This window comes from Macaca mulatta, chromosome 17, assembly GCF_049350105.2.
Source record: "Macaca mulatta isolate MMU2019108-1 chromosome 17, T2T-MMU8v2.0, whole genome shotgun sequence".
Taxonomy (NCBI): domain Eukaryota; kingdom Metazoa; phylum Chordata; class Mammalia; order Primates; family Cercopithecidae; genus Macaca; species Macaca mulatta.
The window spans coordinates 27,531,709-27,555,224 of NC_133422.1; the positions used below are offsets into that span (position 1 = coordinate 27,531,709).

General features: G+C 34.4%; 1 protein-coding gene across 5 annotated transcripts in view; it reads left to right on the forward strand.

The window, feature by feature from the left end:
* The window catches only part of RB1 (RB transcriptional corepressor 1), a 175,798-nt gene that overhangs the window by 38,083 nt on the left and 114,199 nt on the right, over positions 1 to 23,516 (forward strand). For all 5 annotated transcript variants that reach the window (XM_077973614.1, NM_001261047.1, XM_077973610.1 and 2 more), the window contains 5 exon segments: positions 4,468 to 4,583; positions 6,965 to 7,084; positions 9,842 to 9,880; positions 10,960 to 11,027; positions 22,275 to 22,385. In XM_077973614.1, the coding sequence (XP_077829740.1) occupies positions 4,468 to 4,583; positions 6,965 to 7,084; positions 9,842 to 9,880; positions 10,960 to 11,027; positions 22,275 to 22,385 (454 nt within the window).

The window sequence follows — 23,516 nt, forward strand, 5'->3', positions numbered from 1 at the left end:
TCCACTTGATCATATCGGCTACTGAAGCTGGTGCCATTTGTCACGTAGTTCTTGTGCCATGTTTTTCAGCTCCATCAGGTCATTTAAAGACTTCTTTACACTGATTATTCTAGTTAGCCATTCATCAAATCATTTTTCAAAGTTTTTAGCTTCTTTGAGATGGGTTGAAACTTCCTCCTTTAGCTAGGAGAAGTTTGATCGTCTGAAACCTTCTGCTCTCAACTCGACAAAGTCATTCTCTATCCAGCTTTGTTCCGTTGCTGGTGAGGAGCTGCATTCCTTTGGAGGCGGAGAGGCATTCTGATTTTTACAACTTTCAGCTCTTCTGCTCTGTTTTTTCCCCACCTTTGTGGTTTTATATACCTTTGGTCTTTGATGATGGTGACATACAGATGGAGTTTTGGTGTGGCTGTCCTTTCTGTGTGTTAGTTTTCCTTCTAAGACTCAGGACCCTCTGCTGCAGGTCTGTTGGAGTTTGCTGGAGGTCCACTCCAGACCCTATTTGCCTGGGTATCATCAGTGGAGGCTGCAGAACAGCAAATATTGCTGAACAGCAGATGTTGCTGCCTAATCATTCCTCTGGAAGCTTCGTCTGAGAGGGATACCTGGCCATGTGGGGTGTCAGTCTGCCCCTACTGGGGGATGTCTCCCAGTTAGGCTACTTGGGGGTCAGGGACCCACTTGAGGAGGCAATCTGTCCGTTCTCAGATCTCAAACTCCATGCTGGGAGAACCGCTACTCTCTTGAAAGCTGTCAGACTGGGACATTTAAATTTGCAGAGGTTTCTGCTGCCTTTTGTTTGGCTATGCCCAGCCCCCAGAGGTGGAGTCTATAGAGGTGGGCAGGCCTCCTTGAGATGTGGTGGGCTCCACCCAGTTCGAGCTTCCAGGCTGCTTTATTTACCTACTCAAGCCTCAGCAATGGCAGGCGCCCTTCCCTCAGTCTCACTGCTGCCTTGCAGTTTGATCTCAGACTGCTGTGCTAGCAATGAGTGAGGCTCCGTGGGCATGAGACCCTCTGAGCCAGGCACAGGATATAATCTCCTGGTGTGCCGTTTGCTAAGACTGTTGGAAAAGCACAATATTAGGGTGGGAGTGACCTGATTTTCCAGGTGCTGTCTGTCACAGCTTTCCTTGGCTAGGAATGGGAATTCCCTGACCCCTTGTGCTTCCCAGATGAGGCGATGCCTCTGTTTGCTTCAGCTCACACTCAGTGGGCTGCACCCACTGTCCTGCACCCACTGACAAGCCCCAGTGGGATGAACCCGGTACCCCAGTTGGAAGTGCAGAAATCACCCATCTTCTGCGTCACTCATGCTGGGAGTTGTAGACTGGAGCTGTTCCTATTCGGCCATCTTCTAGTCTTTAATTTTTAATCTGTATGATGAGAGGTGAATCCAGTGACTTTTTTAGATTGAAAAATTTTGAATCAAACTCAACTAAATACAAACAAAATATATAAAACTACAGTAATGAAGACGTTATGATATTGGTGAAAAAGGACAAGTAAATCAATGGAACAGAACAGATAATCCAGAAGTAGACCCACATATATATATTATTGTAAGTTCATTTTCTACAGAGATGCAAAGGGTATTGGAGGAAGGATATTCTTCTGAACAAATAATGCTGGAGCAATTGGGTATCCAAATGCAGAAAATGAACTTCAATCCTTACCTCACACCATTTATAAAAACTAACCAGAAATGAAGCATAGACCTAAACTTCTAGAAGATGACATAGGAGAAAGTCTTAATGAGCTTGGGTTAGGCAAAGATTTCATAGATACCTACCACTGAAAACATAACCATAAAAGAAAAAAATGAATAAATTGAGCTTAATCAAAATTAAAAACTTCTGTTCCTTGAAATATACTTCTTAAGGAAGTAAAAACACAAGCTGCATCTGAAATAAAGGTCACATTTTGCTCATAGGAATGTTCTTCAGGTCCTTAAAAATCAGAACCTACTTGTAGAACATTTCACTTATGCATTTTGTCATATCAGATGATCCTGTATTTAATTGTTTTGGCTACTAAATGTCCTAATAAAATTTGCTGTTTTAAAAAAATGAATAAACAACATACTAAATTTTAGCAACTTTCACTTCATGTTTTAATCTTTAAAAGAGAGAGAGAGAGAAAAAAAAAGGCTGGAATTGATGAAAGTACATATATTGAGAGCAGTTATTGCCTGACTGCAAAGAAGCAAACCAAAATGGTAAGAAATAAGCATAAAAATTTAAAGACTATGGTAGTTGGGGTTATTTATTAAAGAGACAAACAACCTTTGACGTCTTATTAGTTCCCAAGAAATTGACCATATTAACATAAACACAAATGCAGAAGTTGATTTTTGTTCATTTTATTAAAATATATATTCTTAATTAGTCATCAAAACCATGAAGCAGTATATACTTTGTATCTTCAGTTTCAGAAATAGTAAGTGTGTAACATAGTTGCAAAATCAGATTTATTGAGGTATAATTTACATACACAAAATATGCCAATTTTAAGTGCACAGTTCAATACATTTTAACAGACATATTCACTCATATAATCACCACCATTAAGATATAGAACTTTTGGATCACTCCGGAAAGTTCTTTCATTCCCCTCTGTAGTCATTTCCCAACACCTCCCCCCTCTGTTCTGCAGGCAACTACTGATCTACTTTTTGACTTTAAAGATTGGTTTTGCCTTTTCTAGAATTTCATATGAAAGGAATTATGCAGTGCATCCTTTTGAGTCTGGCTTTTTCTCAGTGGAATAATTTTGAGATTTATCTATGTTGTTATATATATTAGGACATTTCCTTTTGATTGTCAAATAACATTCCATTGTAGGGATAGACCCCAATTTATTTATCCATGCACTTCTTTTTTTTTGATATTTGGGTTTTTGTAGTTTTTGGCCATTATGACTGAAGCTGCTATGGACATTCACATATAATGTTTTCATTTCTCTTGGGTATGAATATCTGGGAGTAGAATTGCTAAGTGTTATGGAAAGTGCATATTTAAGTTTATAAGAACTTCCAAATTTGTTTTCCAAAATGATTGTGCCATTTTACATTTTCACCAGTGGTGTTTAAGTGTTCCATTGCACTACATGCTTGCTGTCCCCTAATATTGTCAGTCTTTTACATTTTAACTATTCTAGTGGTGTATAATTGTAATTTAAGTTGTAAAATATTTACATCCCAAGTAGCTAAAATTAAGAAAAAGTTTAGAGTTGGATGGTGGTAAACATTTAATTACCTGTAAAATTTGGTAATCCAGAACAACTGACTTATCCCAAAACTTTTATATAATTGATATTTCAAAATGATGTAAAATCATATTACATGCTTTTTAGCTCTATTGTAATCTCCAGTTAAGAGTAAGTAAATAGTTCCAACTATTTAATGAACATTAATTTGACATTTCTTTTGTTTCCAACTTAATATAATCCAAATTTTACCCATAAAATGTAATATTTAAGAGTGGTATATATTGTGGGGAAAAACATGCTCTAAAAATAATGAAAAAGTACTCTAGTGATAATGATAGCTGTCAATCATTAAGAACTGACTGTATACTGTATACTATGCCAAAGGCTATATAAATATAATTTCATTTAATTCTTACAAAATGGGGTACATATTATTATTTTGATTTTACAAAGAAGGCAGTTAAGGAACTGAAACATGAAATACAAGGTTAAAAAATACTTGAATAAATAAATTGATAAAAGGAATGAATGAATAGAGCAAGGAAAGAATAAGCGAATAAGAATGTGGGCTTGTTGGCCGGGGGTGGTGGCTCACGCCTGTAATCCCAGCACTTTGGGAGGCCGAGGCGGGCAGATCATGAGGTCAGGAGATGGAGACCATCCTGGCTAACAGGGTGAAACCCCATCTCTACTAAAAATGCAAAAAATTAGCCAGGCGTGGAGGTGGGCGTCTGTAGTCCCAGCTACTCGGGAGGCTGAGGCAGGAGAATGGCGTGAACCCGGGAGGCGGAGCGTGCAGTGAGCCGAATTCGCGCCACCGCACTCCAGCCTGGGCTACTGAGCGAGACTCCGTCTCAAACAAACAAACAAACAAAAAGAATGTGGGCTTGTTTTTTTCAAACAAATTATATGTTATGGACTCTAAATCTCTTAATTTGGCTTCGATGACATTGGATTATTGAAAAATGAAACTATTTTGAGGAGTTGACCCCTAAAGTTTCCACAGTAACTTATTTAATTTTTTGATCTTTCTAGTACTTTTTTGCCTTATAATATAAAATTCGAATGTTTGTAATTAGTGTGAAATGAAATCCTTTCAAATATATGCCATCAGAAGGATGTGTTACAAATATACAATATTGCAAACATTTATTTTGTATGCTGAATAAGAAAAAATCAGTTATAATACAGTTTTAACGCAGTATCCAGTGTGTGAATTATTTAATGAAATATTTGATCTTTATTTTTTGTTCCCAGGGAGGTTATATTCAAAAGAAAAAAGAACTGTGGGGAATATGTATCTTTATTGCAGCAGTTGACCTAGATGAGATGCCATTCACTTTTACTGAGCTACAGAAAAACATAGAAATCAGGTAAAGTTTCTTGTATAAATATAAGCCTCTGCCATAAAAGGAAACTAATTCTGGACTTTCCTTTTAATAGACTTTAGTGAATTAGTGAGAAATGCTAAAATCAAGTAAAACGTAAAGAACTTGGGCCAAATAGTGAACTGCCGTTCTCTCATGGAGCTGTTATGAAAGTGTATTTATGCTGTATTTCTTTAAGATGTAGCAGTTTGTGTCCTGGAAAAATTTTCGTTGTGTCTCTCACTATTCATGTGTAAGCTTTCTTCATTGTGGCTGTTAATAAAGTGAACAGAAAAGCAAGGATTTGTAAATAGGCTTGTTTTACATTAAAATCTTTATATAAGTAGTTTGAGTTTATCTTAAAGGAATTTAGGTAAGGTTTATTAAAGCCTAAGATTGTTTTAACATAGAGGATATTATAGTTAAATGCATTTTTTCAGATTATATATTGATTTGAACATGCTACAATACTTGAGCCAGTAATTACTTAATAGGTGTTTGTTGTTGAGTTTATAAGCCTCATAAGAAGAGCTTATTAATGTGTTTTCAATAATGTATGAACTTTATCTTCAGAAAGTATCCAGGACTTCCAGTCATTTTCTTTGCAACATATTTACAAAAATGCAACAGTATATATTTTTACCAAATAGGTAATTATGTTTCTCCTTGAACAAAGACATCTAGAATTAAACATAATTGATATTTTATTTAAATGAGATAGATTGAATTGTTGCATTTTTGAAATACTTTTTTTTTGCTATATCTAAATAAAAACAAAGGCCTTGCTTATTCATAAATATACAAAATAATAGAAATAACATAAATAGTTCGTAGAGTCAATACCTGCAACACCACAGGCACTCACTGCTTCTCTCCCTTCCTTGTTTTCTTCCCTTAAGTTTCCCCTAGAAAAAACGCTTTGTTGTAACAATTTAGTTTTCATGGTAATCTCAGGACAGGAATTCCCATATACCTGAAAAAAACTGGAACTGAGAGTAGTTCTTTAATAAATGCTATTCTGAGGCTTATTTCTTTTTCTCTGGATATATCTGCACATTTGTTCCTTTCTCTTTTCTCTTCTAATCAACATTCTGATCTTCTATTCTTTGTCATTTCTACTCTTTCTTTATTTGCTTTTTCACATAGCTTGTCCTGGCTTCCCCATTCCTTTCTGTATCATGGGAACTTTAATAACCTTTTGGTTCCCCTGCTGATTAGCTGAAGCTTTTATTTCCCCAGTTCTTACGATAAGTGTCTGATTGGTCCAGCCCATTTTTTTGAGTGAGGGCTATAACTCATTGGTTGCTGGACAGCCTATGGATGGGTCAGGTGACTATCTTTTGGTTCAGTTAGCTGCTTTGGTATAATTCCTTATACAAACTTCATGATTAGAAATTAGCATGTGAGATGTAGTTGATGATTGCTATCTTTAATATCCTGTTGGAAAATGTGTATATTGATGTTTCAAATAGGTTAATTTTTATGGAAAACAGTAACAAAGGATGATTTAAAGTTATTATTTAAACTGCTTAAATTTTTTAAATCAACTTTGCTTTTCTAAAAACAATTCAATTCTAAAATCATTGGTGGGGCAAATAAAGTATGCTTTTTGGTGTGCATCTCTGACAGGAGGGTGCCACAGGGCTCAGAGCAGGATGTTAGAGTCAAAGTAGGGTGAGGAGGGCATCCTTTATGTGGGGGCAACCCGATGTGGCTGCTTGGTGTGCAGTGTCAGAGACTAAGCAGGGTGTGCAGGCAGCCGGTGCAGGGAGTCAGAGCACAAGGGAGGTGAGGAGGGCAGCCTACTGTGGGGAGTTGGAGCCCTATCATGGTGAGGAAGTGTCTATGCTAAGGGGTGGGGTAAGTCCAAAACTAGGAGTCGGTTCTGAGAAGAACAGAAAAGTGTCCACATGGGGGAGGGGTGGCTTTGGAGGTGGAAGATGGTTACTTACAGGGGGATTGATTAAATGAGTAAGTAAACAGGATGAATGGGTTCCAGGTTTCCCACTGTCAAAGAAGAGTTACAAATATAGAAAGGGAAACACTAAAATGAAGCATATGGTTTTATATTGGAATTGGATAAATGGATGTGAACTCATGTTTTTTAAAACATATAGACAGATACAGAATAAATATACACATATCTCTTCATGACCCTTCGTTTTCTTATATTCTCAATGATAAATAGATATAAGCATAGGTATATAGATAATAGAGGTGTAAGTTGAAGGCTAATTGTTTTTGCAATAAGTAATTCCTTCCAAAGGATATAGTAGTGATTTGATGTAGAGCTAATAATCTTTTGAATTGAAATATCTATGATTTGAAAACAAAATAACAAATTTTTAAGGTTACTGATTTACTTTTTTCTATTCTTTCCTTTGTAGTGTCCATAAATTCTTTAACTTACTAAAGGAAATTGATACTAGTACCAAAGTTGATAATGCTATGTCAAGACTATTGAAGAAGTATGATGTATTGTTTGCACTCTTCAGCAAATTGGAAAGGTAAAGTAAACATTTTATTAGGGTTATACTCTGATTTTTTATGTCATTGTTCATTATTAGATTCTGGGAATTATTTAACACGTTTAGTAAAGTTAGTATTACTTCTTAAACTTGTCCCTTTTCATGTGAGCTTATTAATTCTTAGCTTTTGTATTTATCCAGTAATATGCATTCTGAATGCTTCCTGCAAAATTAACCGTTTTATTGTCCTTTCATGTCTTCCATTTGTTTTCAAAAACTTTAAGCTTATCTCCCATTGTAGCCTTCTCTGCCAGAAAACTTCTAGTTCTGAATAGAATGATGACATAAATTTAAACTTCTTTCTAATAGTGTTATTTATTTTGGAATGAGAAAACACTGGCAATGGAAGGTGTATGTGACCTATATTATGAAGTAACGATTTGTACTCCCAATGGTGGCTTAGAAGACTTTTTCCATTACAGTTCAAGTAGGAGCATAATGAATATGCTTAGGTTAAGTTTTTTCTATACTTTTCATCAAAACTGTAGTCTCCTACCCTAAATGTTTCAGCCCTTAATTTGGCATATGTCTGTTATCATGTTTGCTTTGAGGCTCATTCCATTTGCGGTGAAGAGAATATGAAAGTTACTGTGTTAGCTAAATAAGCAATTTGTAATAGCATGGTAAAGGGAGAAGGGTAAAAGAGGCATGTCCGTATTCTGGAGAGAATGAGGATGGAGATAGAGGTGGAAAGAAGCATCTCCTTAGGAGGATGCCTCTATTTTTCTCCCCCTTTTTCTTTTTTGATCACTAAACTTGACAACTGTGGTGGAGGATGAGAAAAAATAGAGAAAAAACTCAAAGGCCTAGGGCTTTTGAAGGAATGTCTTTTCTTGCCCCTGGTTTTAATTGTAATATGGTAGCATTGGCCATCTTTTTTTTTTTTTTTTTTTTTTTTAGTCTTTTCTTGATGAGAATAGAAGCTTTTTGCACAGGAAAAAGGGGAATTTTAAATTATTAATGGAGATAAATTATCTAAATAATTTGCATAACAAACATGAACTAATTATAGACTACTTTGAAAACACAGAAAGACATAAATAAAATATGAATCGACCAAAATGTCAACGGTGGAGAGAATCACTTTTCGTGTTTTAGAATGTTTCTTTCCTTTGGGTATTGTTTCACACTGAGTAGAATATTATGTGTTTGTGTGTGTGTGTGTGTGTGTGTGTGTGTGTTTTGCTTTTAAAATTTACCTAATTGTGACTTTCTACATTTTTTTCTATTCTTTAAACTTGTTTATGACCTTTTAATTCATATCTGGTAGCTTATTTTAATATAATCCTAAATACAATGTTGCTTTAGAGATTTTTTTTTGGTCACAATATTATTTAGACCCCTGAAAAACTGGAAACAACTGTGTATTCACAACTGAAGTTAAGCAATAAATATTAAACGTATCTAAACATAAAATGTTATAAATATAAAATAAAATGTGATAAAGAATAATGGCAATATTGGAAAGTGCTTCTAATGTTAAACAAACGAAGCAGGATATACTCTGATTATAACTGTGTGTAAGGAAGGAACCTAGACCACTAATGCATAGAATGGAAATGACTGGAGAGAAGTTTACCAAAATGTTAACCCAAGTTTTATATGAGTAACCTACATTTGTAAGGAGGATGTATTACCTCTCTAGTAAACAAAGCAAGCAAAAACTTCTTTAAGCCAACTTTAATGAGTATTCTGTACATATAAGTACTTCAAGATCTATAATCATCAGGGTTTTTTTTTTTTTTCTAGATATAGAATTTGGGGACTCGTTGGTAGGAGTGATTTGGGGTACAGGTCTGATTTTTTTTTCCTGCTATGGTAATTTTGACTGGATGCTTCCAAGTTGTTTGCTCTGCTGTATGGGATAAGGAATCTGCTTGGATATTTGTTTCTGTTGTAAGAAGCAGAAATTACATAGCGGACAAAACATTACATTGTATATGTTTAAGGGTGAAGGGTAACTATAGTTGTGATTTTGGTCAGAGAAAAAAACCATAGAAGGCAATGTTGGAATAGGGTTTACAAGAAAAACAGAAATTCACCAAGCAAAATCAGTGGGAATTGGGAGCAAGCATCTTAGAGATTAGCATGTGTACAAAGCCAAAGCAGTAATATCAGGATGTACTTTGATATTGCTAATGACTGAAAGGTAGGAAGGGATCAGATTGGTAGTAATCTTGGACTTTGCCCTGCAGGCAGTGGAAACTCCTTGAATGATTTTAAACTAGGGAGTAACAGTCGGATTTGGCCTCAAAAGACCACTCAGGACTTTGTAAAAGGGACTTAAAATTTTTATTGACAAATCATATGAGATAATTTAGAGTAAACTTTACTAACCTTAGGTGGATCAGCAGGGTTTTTCCTATCTTATTTTTACCTTTTTTTTTTGAAGAGTAATTGAGAGGATTAACTGTGATACCAAAGCCTGTTTATTTCAGAGTGGGCTATATGAATGTATATGACTAGCAGTTAAATAGGTTTTTATGACCTGATCTAGGATTCTAACCAACTACAGTGTTACAAATGAACATAGGGAGTTCAGTCACTGTAATTAGATATTACAGTGATGTGAGATGTCATAAATTGGGAAAATCTACTTGAACTTTGTTTTGTAATGCTGTACATTTTTTGTTTTTAAAATGTATAGTTCTTAAAAGATGAATAAAGCATGAGAAAACTACTATGACTTCTAAACTATGAAAAAATGTTAAAAAATCATAATATTTTTCTTTTCAGGACATGTGAACTTATATATTTGACACAACCCAGCAGTTCGTAAGTAGTTCAGAGAACGTTATTTTTCTCTTAAAAAAAAAAGATTTTTCTGGAATAATCTCAATCTTGATAGTTAGGGTTAGTTTGATCGATTATAGCAGGCTACTTCATAAATGAAGCCCATAGATTTAAGTCCTGTGTAGATTATTTATCTTCTCACAAAGAAAATAATATAAAATACATGCCTTGTACTACAAGGAAGAACTAATAAGGTGGAATTGATTCAGGGCAACATATCACCAACTCTGAGAAAAATGCAAATTCCTTGACTAAATCTTTATTGAGGGTCTGTTAAAGGCACTTTATTAACTAAGAATCAGCATAATTTCTGTGTAAGAATAAATGTAAAAATCTGTATTACAATTTCCAAATGATTATTTTAAATGTATAATGCATGCTCTAACAGTATGCCAATATAGAGCTCCAGAGTTTTTTCTTGGAAATGGAATGAGTAGTACATGAGATTTTCTGCCCCATTGGAGTAGTATTGAAGATTATTAATATAAAGGGAAATTGTATATTTACTGATTAATTGATATCAATCTATTAATTCCAACAAGTGAATGTCTATGGAAAGATTATTGAGGCAAAGTGTTAAATTGGCAAACTAAAGTCATCCAAACCTTCATTTTTCTGCTCAGTGTTGATAATTAATCAGAAAAAAAGAGCAAAAAATATTAAGGTAATTTGAAACAAAGTATATTATAGCATACTATGTCTTTTATATATTTTTATATTAGAATTGAAATATTCAGTATTTCTTTTACAAAATTTTTCTCTCAAAATATATACTTTTTTTCTTAATTTTTTTTTTGCAGCTTCTCATGGTCAAGAATGTATACTGTTCTGTAGGCTAAATATCATATCTTAGAATTATAAGATATAGAAACATTAAATGAATAGAGATAAATTCAGGGTGTAAATTATGCACTTAAAATGGACTGCATTCTATTATGCATTTAACTAAGGTCATTTTTTTTTTAAATGCACAACAAGAAACAATGAAAAAGTATATCTGGAAAACTTTCTTTCAGTGATATATTTTTCCTGTTTTTTTCTGCTTTCTATTTGTTTAATAGGATATCTACTGAAATAAATTCTACATTGGTGCTAAAAGTTTCTTGGATCACATTTTTATTAGCTAAAGGTAAGTTCATTATATTTATTAAATGCTAATATTTCAAATGTAATGATTAAATTGGCATTCCTTTGGACTGAATTCCCCAATTTTTATTGAGTAATGTACTCCTCTCTCATTCTCTACATGGCTTATTAACTGTTAGCAAGTTCTTTTAATTCTGGTACTAGAAACAACCTTGGAAGTGCTTTATTTCATTTATGTTTCTAATATTCCATCTTTCCTTCCTTTCTTTTTTTTTAAATAATGATGTTACTGTTTTCATAAAAATGATATTTGCTCATGAAAAATAATTCAAATAAAATAATTTTGGTCAGGAAAGCACAAAGAAAAATTACCTAAAATCCACCCAGGAATAATTGGCATTAAAATTACATAATTGGGATGCAGTTAAAGTATAGAGTTTTTATTATTTTTGTTTGTTTATGCAAACAGTGTTAACTTGTTATCAGTTAAAATAATGGGTTATGAGATAGTAGTTGCAAGCCTCATAGTAACCTCAAACCAAAAAACATACAATGTAGACATGAAAAATAAAAAGCAAGAAACCAAAGCATATCACCAGATAAAATTAACTTCACTAAAGGAAGACAGAAAGGAAAGAAAGAAGGAAGAGAAGACCACAAAACTACCAGAAAACAAATAACAAAATGGCATGAGTAAGTCCTTACTTATCAATAATAACATTGAGCGTAAACGGACTAAAGTCTCCAGTTAAGAAAAACAAGACCCATTTGATCTGTATCCTACAAGAAACACACTTTGCCTATAAAGATACACGCCAACTGAAAACAAAGGGATGGAAAAATATATTCCATGCCCACAGAAACCAAAATAAGAGCAGGGGTCACTATACTTGTATCAGACAAAGATTTCAAAAACTTTAAGGACAAAGAAGGTCATTATATAATGATAAAGGGGTCAATTCAGCAAGAGGATATAACAGTGTTAAATATTTATACAACGAATACTGGAACACCCAGATATATAAAGCAAATATTATTAGAGCTGAAGAGACACACAGGCCCCAATACAATAGAAATAGCTGGAGACTTCAACACCCCACTTTCAGCATTGAACAGATCTTCCAGACAGAAAAGCAACAAAGAAACATCAGACTTAATCTGCATTATATAGACCATATGAATCTAATAGATATTTATAGACCATTTCATCCAAGAATATACATTCTTCTCCTCTGCATATTACTCATTCTCAAGGATAGACCATGTGTTAGGCTTAAAACATTAAAAAAGCATGAAATAATATCAAGCATATTTTCTGATCACAATAGAATAAAACTAGAAATTAATAACAAGGTATTTTGGAAACTGTACAGACACATGGAAATTAAACAACATGCTCCTGAATGACCATGGGTCAATGAAGAAATTAAGAGGGAAATTAAAAAAATTTTTGAAACAAATGATAAGGGAAACTTATAACCAAAACCTATGGGATACAGTAAAAGCAGTACAAAGAGGGAAGTTTATAGCTGTAGGTGCCTACATCACAAAGAGGAAAACTTCTTTTTTTAAAAAAAATTTTATTTCAGATTTGGGGGTACATGTGATGGTTTGTTACATAGGTAAACTTGTGTCACAGGGGTCTGTTGTACCGCTTATTTCTTCACCCAGGAATTAAGCCCAGTATCCAATAGTTATCTTTTCTGTTCCTCTCCCTCCTCCCACCTTCCACCTTCAAGTAGACCCCAGTGTCTGTTGTTTCCTTCTTTGTGTTCTTAAGTTTTCATCATTTAGCTCCCACTTATAAGTGAGGTCATGCAGTATTTAGTTTTTTGTTCCTGCATTAGTTTGCTAAGGATAATAGCCTCCAGCTCCATCCACGTTCCTGTGAAAGATAGGATCTCATTCTTTTTTATGGGCTGCATAGTATTCCATGGTGTTTATGTACCACATTTTCTTTATCCAGTCTGTCATTGATGAGCATTTAGGTTGATTCCATGTCTTTGCTATTGTGGATAGTGCTGGAGTGAACATTTACATGCTTGTGTCTTTATGGTAGAATGATTTATATTCCTTCGGGTATGTACCCAGTAACAGGATTGCTGGATCCAAGGGTAGTTCTGCTTTTAGCTCTTTGTGGAATCATCAGACTGCTTTCTACAATGTGTGAACTAATTTACACTCCCACCAACAGTGTATAAGTGTTCTCTTTTCTTTGCAACCTCACTACTATCTGTCATTTTTTGACTTTTTAGTAATAGCCATTCTAACGGGTGTGAGATGGTATCTCATTGTGGTTTTGATTTACATTTCTCTAATGATCAGTGATATGGAGCTTTTTTTCATATGCTTATTGTCTGCATCTACGTCTTCTTTTGAAAAGTGTCTGTTCATGTGCCTCGCCCACTTTTTAATGGGGTTGGTTTTTTTCTCTTGTAAATTTGTCTAAGTTCCTTATAGATGCTGGATATTAGACCTTTGTCAGATGCATAGTTTGCACAATTTTCCTCCCATTCTGTAGTTTGTTTACTCTGTTGATTGTTTCTTTTGCTGTGCAGAAGCTCTTGAGTTTAATTTGATCCCACTTGTCAATTTTTGATTTTGTTGTGATTACTTTTGGTGTCTTTATCATGAAGTCTTTGCCCATTCCTATGTCCAGGATCTATCCTTTTTGTTTTTTTTTTGAGACAGAGTCTCACTCTGTTGCCCAGGCTGGAGTGCAGTGGCAAAATCTTGGCTCCCTGCAACCTCTGCCTCCCGGGTTTAAGTGATTATCTTGCCTCAGCCTCCTGAGTAACTGGGACTACAGGTGTGCACCACCATGCCCGGCTAATTTTTGTATTTTTACTAGGGATGGGGTTTTACTATGTTGGCCAGGCTGGTCTTGAACTCCTGACCTCAGGTGATCCATGATCCTCAGCCTCCCAAAGTGCTGGGATTACAGGCATGAGGCACCACACCTGGCCATATTTAATTCATCTTGAGTTGATTTTTGTACATGGTGTAAGGAATGTCCAGCTTCAATCTTCTGCATATGGCTAGCCACTTATGCTAGCACCAGTTGTTGAAATGAGAGTCTTTTCCCCATTGCTTGTTTTTATCAGCTTTGTCAAATAGATCAGCTGGTCCTAGGTATGCAGCCTTATTTCTGGGTGCTCTATTCTGTTCCATTGGTCTACACTATTCTGAAAAAAATGTGCCTGTGCCTGTTTTTGTACCAGTAACATGCTGTTTTGGTTACTGTAGCCCTGTAGTATAGTTTGAAGTTGGATAATGTGATGCCTCCAGCTTTGTTCTTTTTGCTTAGAATTGCCTTGGCTATTCGGGCTCTTTTTTGGTTCCATTGGAATTTTAAAATAGTTTTTTCTATGTCTGTGAAGAATGTCATTGGTAGTTTGATAGGAATAGCATTGAATCTGTAAATTTTTGGGGGCAGTGTGGCCATTTTAATGATATTGATTCTTCCTATCTGTGGGCATGGGATGTTTTTCCATGTGTTTGTGTCATCTCTGATTTCTTTGAGCAGTGTTTTGAAATTCTTGTTGTAGAGAGCTTTCACCACCCTGGTTAGTTGTATTCCTATTTATTCTTTTTGTGGCAATTTTTAATGGGATTGCCTTTCTGATTTGGCTCTCAGGTTTGCTCTTGTTGGTGTATAGAAATACTAGTGATTTTTATACGTTGATTTTGTATCCTGAAACTTTACTGAAGTTGTTGATCAGCTGAAGGAGATTTTGGGCTCTAAGTCTATAGGGTTTTCTAGATATAGAATCATGTCATCTGCCACAGAGATAGTTTGACTCCCTCTCTTCCTATTTTGATGCCCTTTATTTCTTTCTCTAACCTGAGTGCTCTGGTTAGGACTTCCAATATTTTGTTGAATAGGAGCAGTGAAAAAGGGCACACTTGTCTTGTGCCAGTTTTCAAAGGGAATGCTTCAAGCTTCTGCCCATTCAGTATGATGTTGGCTGTGGGTTAGTTATAGGTGAAAAAAGAGGAAAAACTCAAACAATCTAACATTGCATCTTAAAGAAGTATAAAAATAAGAGCAAATCAAACTCCAAATTAGTAGAAGAAAAGAAAGATCAGAGCAGAAATAAATGAAATTGCAATGAAAAAAAATTGCAAAAGATCAATGAAACAAAGTGTTTTTATTTAAAAGTTAAACAAAATTGACAAGCCTTTAGCTAGATTAACTAAGGGAAAAAGAGAGAAGATACAAATAAAACCAGAAATGAAAAAGGAGATATTACAACTGATACTGCAGAAACTAAAATTATAGAAGTCATTAGTGGCTTCTATAAGGAACTATATGCCAATAAACTGGAAAATATAGAAGAAATGGGCAAATTTCTAGACATGTACAACTTACCAAGATTCAACCAGGAAGAAATCCAAAACCTGAACAGAACAATAACAAGTAATGAGATTGAAGCCATAAAAAGTCTCCTAGTAAAGAAAAGCCCGGGACCTGATGGCTTCACCGCTGAATTGTACCAAACATTTAAAGAAGAACTAATATCAATCCTACTTAGAGTATTCTGAAAAATAGAGTAGGAAGAAATACTTCCAAACTCATTCTATAAGGCCTGTATTACCCTGGTAATACCCTGTATTACCAAAACCAGATAAAGACACACTACAAAAAGAAAACTACAGGCCAGTATTTCTGAGGAATATTGATACATAAATCTTCAACAAAACACTAGCAAACTGAATTCAATAATACATTAGATAGATCATTCATTATATCCAAGTGGGATTTATCCCTGCAATGCAAGGATGGTTCAACATACACAAATCAATGTGGTATGTCATATCAACAGAATGAAGGACAAAAATCATATGATCCTTTCAACTGATGCTGAAAAAGCATTTGATAAAATTCAGCATCCCTTCATGATCAAAACCCGAAAAAAACTGAGGATAGAAGGAACATACCTTAACATAATAAAAGCCATATATAACAGACCCACAGCTAGTATAATACTTAATGGGGAAAAACTGAAAGCCTTTCCTCTAAGATCTAGAACATGACAAGGATGTCCACTGTCACCACTGTTATTCAGCGTAGTACTGGAAGTCCTAGATAGAGTAGTCAGACAAAAGATATAAAGGGAATCCAGATTGGAAAGGAAGAAGTCAAGTTATCCTTGTTTGCAGATGATACAATCTTATATTTGGAAGAACCTAAAGACTCCACAAGAAAACTATTATAACTAATAAACAAGTTCAGTAAAGTTAAAGGATAGAAAATCAACATATGAAAATCAGTAGTGTTTCTGTATGCCAACAGTGAATAATGTGAAAAAGAAATTTTAAAAGTAATCCTATTTACAATAGCTACACATAAAATAAAATGCCTAGGAATTAACCACAGAAGTGAAAGATCTCTATAATAAAAACCATAGAATACTGATGAAAGAAATTGAAGAGCACACCAAAAAAATGGAAAAATATTTTATGTTGTTCATGGATTGGAAGAATTAATATTGTTAAAATGTCCATACTACCCAAAGCAATCTATAGATTCAATGCAATTCCTATCAAAATACCAATGACATTCTTCACAGAAACAGAAAAAAATTGTCCTAAAATTTGTATGGAACTACAAAAGACCCAGAATAGCAAAAGCTATCCTAAGCAAAAAGATGACATTGCTTGACTTCAAATTATACTACAGAGCTATAGTAACTAAAACAGCATGGTACTGGCATAAAAGCAGACACATAGACCAATGGAGCAGAATAGAGAGCCCAGAAACAAATCCAGACACTTACAGTGAACTCATTTTTGACAGTGACCAAGAACATAGTCTGGGGAAAAGACAGTCTCTTCAATAAATGGTGCTGGGAAAACTGGATATCCATATGCAGAATAATGAAACTAGACCCCTATCTGTCACCATATACAAAAATCAAATCAAAATGATTAAGGACTTAAATCTAAGACCTCAAAATATGAAACTACTATAATAAAACATTGGGGAAAATCTCCAGGACATTGGTCTGGGCAAAAATTTCTTGAGAGATACCTCACAGACAGGCAACCAAAGCAAAAATGGACAAATGAGATCACATCAAGTTAAAAAGCTTCTGCATAGCAAAGGATACAATGAATGAAGTGAAGAGACAACCCACATTCTGTGGGAAAAAATATTTGCAAACTACCCCTCTGACAAGTAATTAATAACCAGAATATGTAAGGAACTCAAACAACTCTATGGGAAAAAATCTAATAATCTGACCAAAAAATTGGCAAAAGATTTGAATACACATTTCTCAAAAGAAGACATACAAATGACGAACAGGTATACGAAAGGGTGCTCAACATCAGTGATCATCAGAGAAATGCACATCAAAACTACAATGAGATAGCTATCTCACTGCAGTTAAAATGGCTGATATTCAAAAGACAGGCAATAACAAATGCTGGCTAGGATGTGGAGAAAAGAGAACCCCTGTACACTGTTGGTGGGAATGTAAATTAGTACAACTACTATAGAGAACAGTTTGGAGGTTTCTCAAAAAAATTAAAAATTGAGCTGCCATATTATCCAACAATCCCACTGCCAGGTATATAGCCAACAAAAGGAAGTCAGTATATCAAAGAGATATCTGCATTCCTATGTTTGTTGCAGCACTGTTTACGATAGCTAAGATTTGGAAGCAACTTAAGTGTCCATCAACAGATGAATTGATAAAGAAAATATGATACATATACACAATGGGGTACTATTCAGTCATAAAAAAGAATGAGGTCTAGTCATTTGCGACAACATGGATGGACCTGGAGATCATTTATGTTAAATGAAATAAGCCGGGTACAGAAAGACAAACATATATTCTCATTTATTTGTAAGATCTAAAACTCAAATCTGAACTCATGGACCTAGGGAGTAGAAGGATGGTTACCAGAGGCTGGGAATGGTGGGGGCGGGGGGCGGATTTGGGGGAGGTGAGGATGGTTAATGGGTCCAAAAACATAGAAAAAATGAATAAGACCTGTTTGATAGCACAACAGGGTGACTTTAGTCAATAATACCTTAATTGTACATTTTAAAATAACTTAAAGAGTGTAATTGGATTGTTTGTAACTCAAAGGATAAATGCTTGAGGAGATGGATATCCCATTCTCCATAATGTGATTATTTCACATTGCATGCCTGTATCAAAACATCTCACATACCCCATAAATATATGTATTATATACCTACAAAAATTAAAATTTAAAAAATTATGTAATTGTCATTCCAGATATACCTTCATATATACATTTTGATTAAAAAGATGGGTAGTTGAGTGCATTCACGAATATAATTTTCTAAAACTAGGTTCATATTATAGTGCTACCTTCAAAATATAAAAATTAATTTCACTGAAACTTTACAGAAGAAAATAAAGAGAAATGGAAGGAATTGCTTAAATTTAGATAAATATTTTGTCACTTTAAGTGATATTATTTCAAAAAATATTTCTCTAAGATTATGAAAAAATTAAGAGGTCTTTGTTTGTGTTTTTATTTAAAGCAATATACATTAATCTGCTTTGAAGAAGGTTACTATCCTCACTCTACCTGTTGCTTCCCCCTCTCCATTTTCAGATTAGTACGTTTTATTGTTATGACGTTATCAAGTATTATAACATTTAAATTCTATTTTGTCATTATAATTATTGTACTTGGTTAGTCTCAGTTCTGTGTTTAAATGGATTCTAAGGTTATCGTAACTCCTATGTTATAGTTTTTCCATTTCTCAGTTCTTTATTTTTATTCGTCTCTTAGCTGGGCTGTATTTTACCATCAAGAAGTTTTTAAAAATATGCTTTTTGGTTCCATGTCCTTTATGTTTGACATGTTTATGAGTCATGTCTATAGCTTTTATACTTGAAGGACAGCTTTGTCATGTATTCTATTCTTGTGTCATATTTTGTTTTCCTAAGGACAATATTTTCTGGCATTGAACATTGCTGTTAAGAAAACAGACTAGCTTAATTCCCCTCCTCATTTACTTCCTAAAGAATTTTTTTTAAACTTTGAGGTTTAATACCTTAACCAGGATAATATTTCTTGATTATGTTATTCTGTAGTAGCTTTTTTTTTTTTTGAGCACCGTATCCTTTTTTAAACTGAAGGTTCTGCTGTTCATTTTAGAAAATCTTAACATACTCTATTTAAAAATATTCTATTCAGCTAGGTTGTTCTATACCATTGTATTTTGGGAACATTTTCTTATGTTGGATTGCTTTTGTTCTCCCTATTTATTGTCTTCTCTCATATTATTCTGAATTTTAAAATCTTTTTCTTAAGTATTGGCTGTTTTTATCTCAAGCATTTTTTCCATTTTGAGCTTAACTATTTTTGTAATGGTGTTATTTGGTCCTCAGCTTTTTTCTTAGCTTGTCTAGTTCCTTGCTTTTATATAATTTGTTCATTAAGTTCCTTTTTATGATACATTTTTACTGAATTGGATTTATAATAGACTGAATTATTCAATAATATGTATTTGGATCACCAAACAAATATATTGAGAATAGCAAGTGGATTTTAACTCTCCCGGTAACCCAGATCAATTGCTAGTGGCTTTCTGGCCCATTGTGTTAAGAAGGACTGTAGGTTAGCATCAGGTCTCTGCAGGGAGGGGTACACTTAGTGATGGCTGCCACGTAAAAGCTATGAGATGGTGATGGTGATGCTACCCTCTTATCTCAGAGGCACGTTTACATTTCATATAGTACATTACAGGTGACTAAAGGTCATGGTTGTGCATCAGAGAGGGTAAGATGATGATTAGGAGAAGCTTCAATATTACCATTTATTTATTGATTCAACAGTTATTTATTAGAATTTACAATGTCTCAAGCATGATACTAGGTGCTAGGATAAAGTGGTAGAAGAAATATATGGTCCCTGCTCAGACAGAACTTATAGTCAAGTAAGGGAGATAGACATTAAATGAACAATCACAGAAATACTTAACTACATTTGTGATAAGGAATGTAAAGGGAAAGTGTATTCCCCCAATGGGTTTGTCCTGCTGGCTGCACAGACAAAATCAATCCACGAAGATTGTGGCATTGCAGTAGAGAGAGTTTAATTGACCACTAGACTGACCCATGTGGGAGAACTGGAGTTATCACTCAAATCAGCCTCAGCTTGTTAAGTTCTTAGTGCAGGAACTCAGGGCATTTTCTTCTTTGAGATTATCTTTCAGGTTGGGTTCTCTGTCTGATTTTTTCTCCCTTCTTATGTTGTGATTCTTTTTTGATTTTCTATGTTTAATAATCACTGTGCTTTTCTCCCTCATATTGCTGGGACTGTATGTGTGTAACCCTGACTTGGCATTCTGTTTTCTCTGATTTAATGTGAGTGAATATCCCTTCACTCTGCACTTAATCTGTGACTTGTTTATGTTCCCCAAAGAGCTATGGTGTGGCAGCAGGCATTTTTATTATATCTACTTTTAGTCAGGAGGTAAGGGAGAAAGTAGATAATTCAACTGTAATCATACAAGCGGTTGTTGTTCTGAGTTTTTGTTAGAATGAACTTTATAACAAAACACTTCTAGTGGCAGTTTTATCTTTTTTCTATAGCGAATTGTTTTGGGATTCAAATTGTCCCCAGTTCAACACAGTATGCTAGAGTCTCTATGCTGTCAAAAAAAAAATAAGCTATAGTTGTTTACTTCCTCCATTTTACCCTTCTCTCAGCAGCAGTTTCTCCCTCCAAGTCAGAGAGCAAAAGATGAGGATACCCTTTGAGTTAGTCTCTCTCAGTCTCTCATTTGGTATTGGTACCAGCACTTTAATACCTAATAAAATGAAAGCAAAAGAATGTACTTGAGAGAGATTCTTTCATCTGACTTCATTTAACCGTTTTTACCTAGAAATCCATGATATCGTTCTTTACCACTATGGTGTTTTAAAATAACTTATTTGTGAATATATTGCAAACATATGTTTTGCACCATACCATTATATCTAGAAAACCTATAAAAATGCAAGGTTATCTGTTTTCTCACAAAGTTTCTGCACTTCCAGTTTTTGTTGAGATTTTTACTGGTTTAGCAGTCAGATACTCAGAAGATAGCAAGTGAATCAAACTGAACTTCTCTTTTAAAAATAATGTATAACATGGAGCCATAAGCAAATTTGTGATAGTTATCATGTAAAATAAAATGTAAAATAAAATACTATGTAATAGTGTGTGTTTTATCATGATTTGTATATTTTATGTAGCTACACTATTTGTTTTCTTGGGTATCTGTTACATGCATTTATTTTTCTCACAGCCATCTAGTTGTGTATATATTCTAATAACTTTAAAGATTTTATGGTGAACAATTATTTTATAGATGACTTTAAATTTATATACTAATTTTGTTATCTCTTAATGGTTTTATTATAAGATTTTAGAGGGGTTGAAATTAAAAATATATAAGGTTTAGATATAAATAATTGGAATAAAATCATAATTTTATAAATAAAATAATTATTTTAAATTTTTAGATAGTGAGAATAAATCGAATAATTGGAATTAGAATAAATTCTAATAAACTTAGTGATTTTATATAATAAATATAATACTTTATAAAATTGGAATTAAATATTTTAATTCTAATTATATTATAAATAAAATATTTATTATACAAACATAAAGAAAATATTTATAAAATTAGAATTATAAATTTTTTTTTTTTTTTTGAGATGGAGTCTCGCTCTGTTGCCCAGGCTGGAGTGCAGTGGCGCGATCTTGGCTCACTGCAAACTCTGCCTCCCAGGTTCACGCCATTCTCCTGCCTCAGCCTCTGGAGTAGCTGGGACTACAGGTGCCCGCCACCACGCCTGGCTAATTTTTTGTATTTTTAGTAGAGACGGGGTTTCACTGTGTTAGCCAGGATGGTCTCGATCTCCTGACCTAGTGATCCGCCCATCTCGGCCTCCCAAAGTGCTGGGATTACAGGCGTGAGCCACCACACCCGGCCCAAATAAATTTTAAAAAGCAAAATTTATAATGATTTTAGACATACAGAATTATTATAGAAATACTTAAATGTAAAATTCTCATAGTAGACTTAACACTTGATTTATAACTCCATAACTTTATATATTTCTATTTTATATATTTTATACCTTTTAAAACAGATTTCTTTTTGCAAAAAAAAGAAAGAAAATCTTTACCATGCTCATAGTTGAAGGAATGAATTTATGGATATACTCTACCCTGCAATTTTCTCTGATACAGAGATCTGAATCTCTAACTTTCTTTAAAAATGTAAAATTTTTTTTTTCAGGGGAGGTATTACAAATGGAAGATGATCTGGTGATTTCATTTCAGTTAATGCTATGTGTCCTTGACTATTTTATTAAACTCTCACCTCCTGTGTTGCTCAAAGAACCATATAGTAAGTATTTAATTTATGCCCCTTTTACTTTCTCATTCGGCAGTTGCTTATTGAATGTCTAGTGGGTTCCAAACATGGTTCTAAGGCTGACAGGATGATAAAAAATAAATCAGACATGGACTTTGCCCTTAAGTAGTGTAAGTTATAGAAGGAAAGATAAGACATGTAAACAAATGATTAGAGTATATGGTAGAAAGTGGTTTGGGTCAAAATACAACAAATGGAGGTTCAGGAGACAAGAAAGTTTTTCCAGCTGTGGAAGACCAAAGAATACTGTGTAAAAGAAGTAGTATTTGAAATTAACGTGGAAGACTGGTTAGGATTGGGGAAAGGCATTCTCAGTAAATATGTTGGGAGAGGGCATGCCCAGTGAAGAAAAGCAAGAAACAAGAAAAAGATATGAATGAAATTGTGTGGGAAGAGTGGCCTATTATATGGGAAACAGCTTAACTAAGTTTTTATTACTATTGGATGTTGTAATAACTATGTTTTTTTTGTATATAAGCTGTAACTCATACTATTTCAGTGGGTGATGAGTGATGAGATGGGAAGTACATTTAAATAAAAATAACTTGCTAATATAATTAGATAGCATTAAAGAAGTATGAGTGGCTGGGCTCGGTGGCTCAAGCCTGTAATCCCAGCACTTTGGGAGGCCGAGACGGGCGGATCACGAGGTCAGGAGATCGAGACCATCCTGGCTAACACGGTGAAACCCCGTCTCTACTAAAAAATACAAAAAACTAGCTGGGCGAGGTGGCGGGCGCCTATAGTCCCAGCTACTTGGGAGGCTGAGGCAGGAGAATGGCGTAAACCCGGGAGGAGGAGCTTGCAGTGAGCTGAGATCCGGCCACTGCACTCCAGCCTGGGCGACAGAGGGAGACTCCGTCTCAAAAAAAAAAAAAAAAAAGAAGTATGAGTAAGGTATATTCCTTTTAACCTAGAATTGCTTCCTTTCATGGCCTCAAGAGTAGGATTTCAAAGTCACTTATATTATTATATACAGAAAACTGTAAACTTTCCTAAGGTCAGACTAACTCCTTGCTTCTGAAATGATGAAAGTATTAATGCTAAAAATAATAGATAACATGGACGTTTCAAAGTGTTGAAATGGGTGGAAGGATGAAGCCT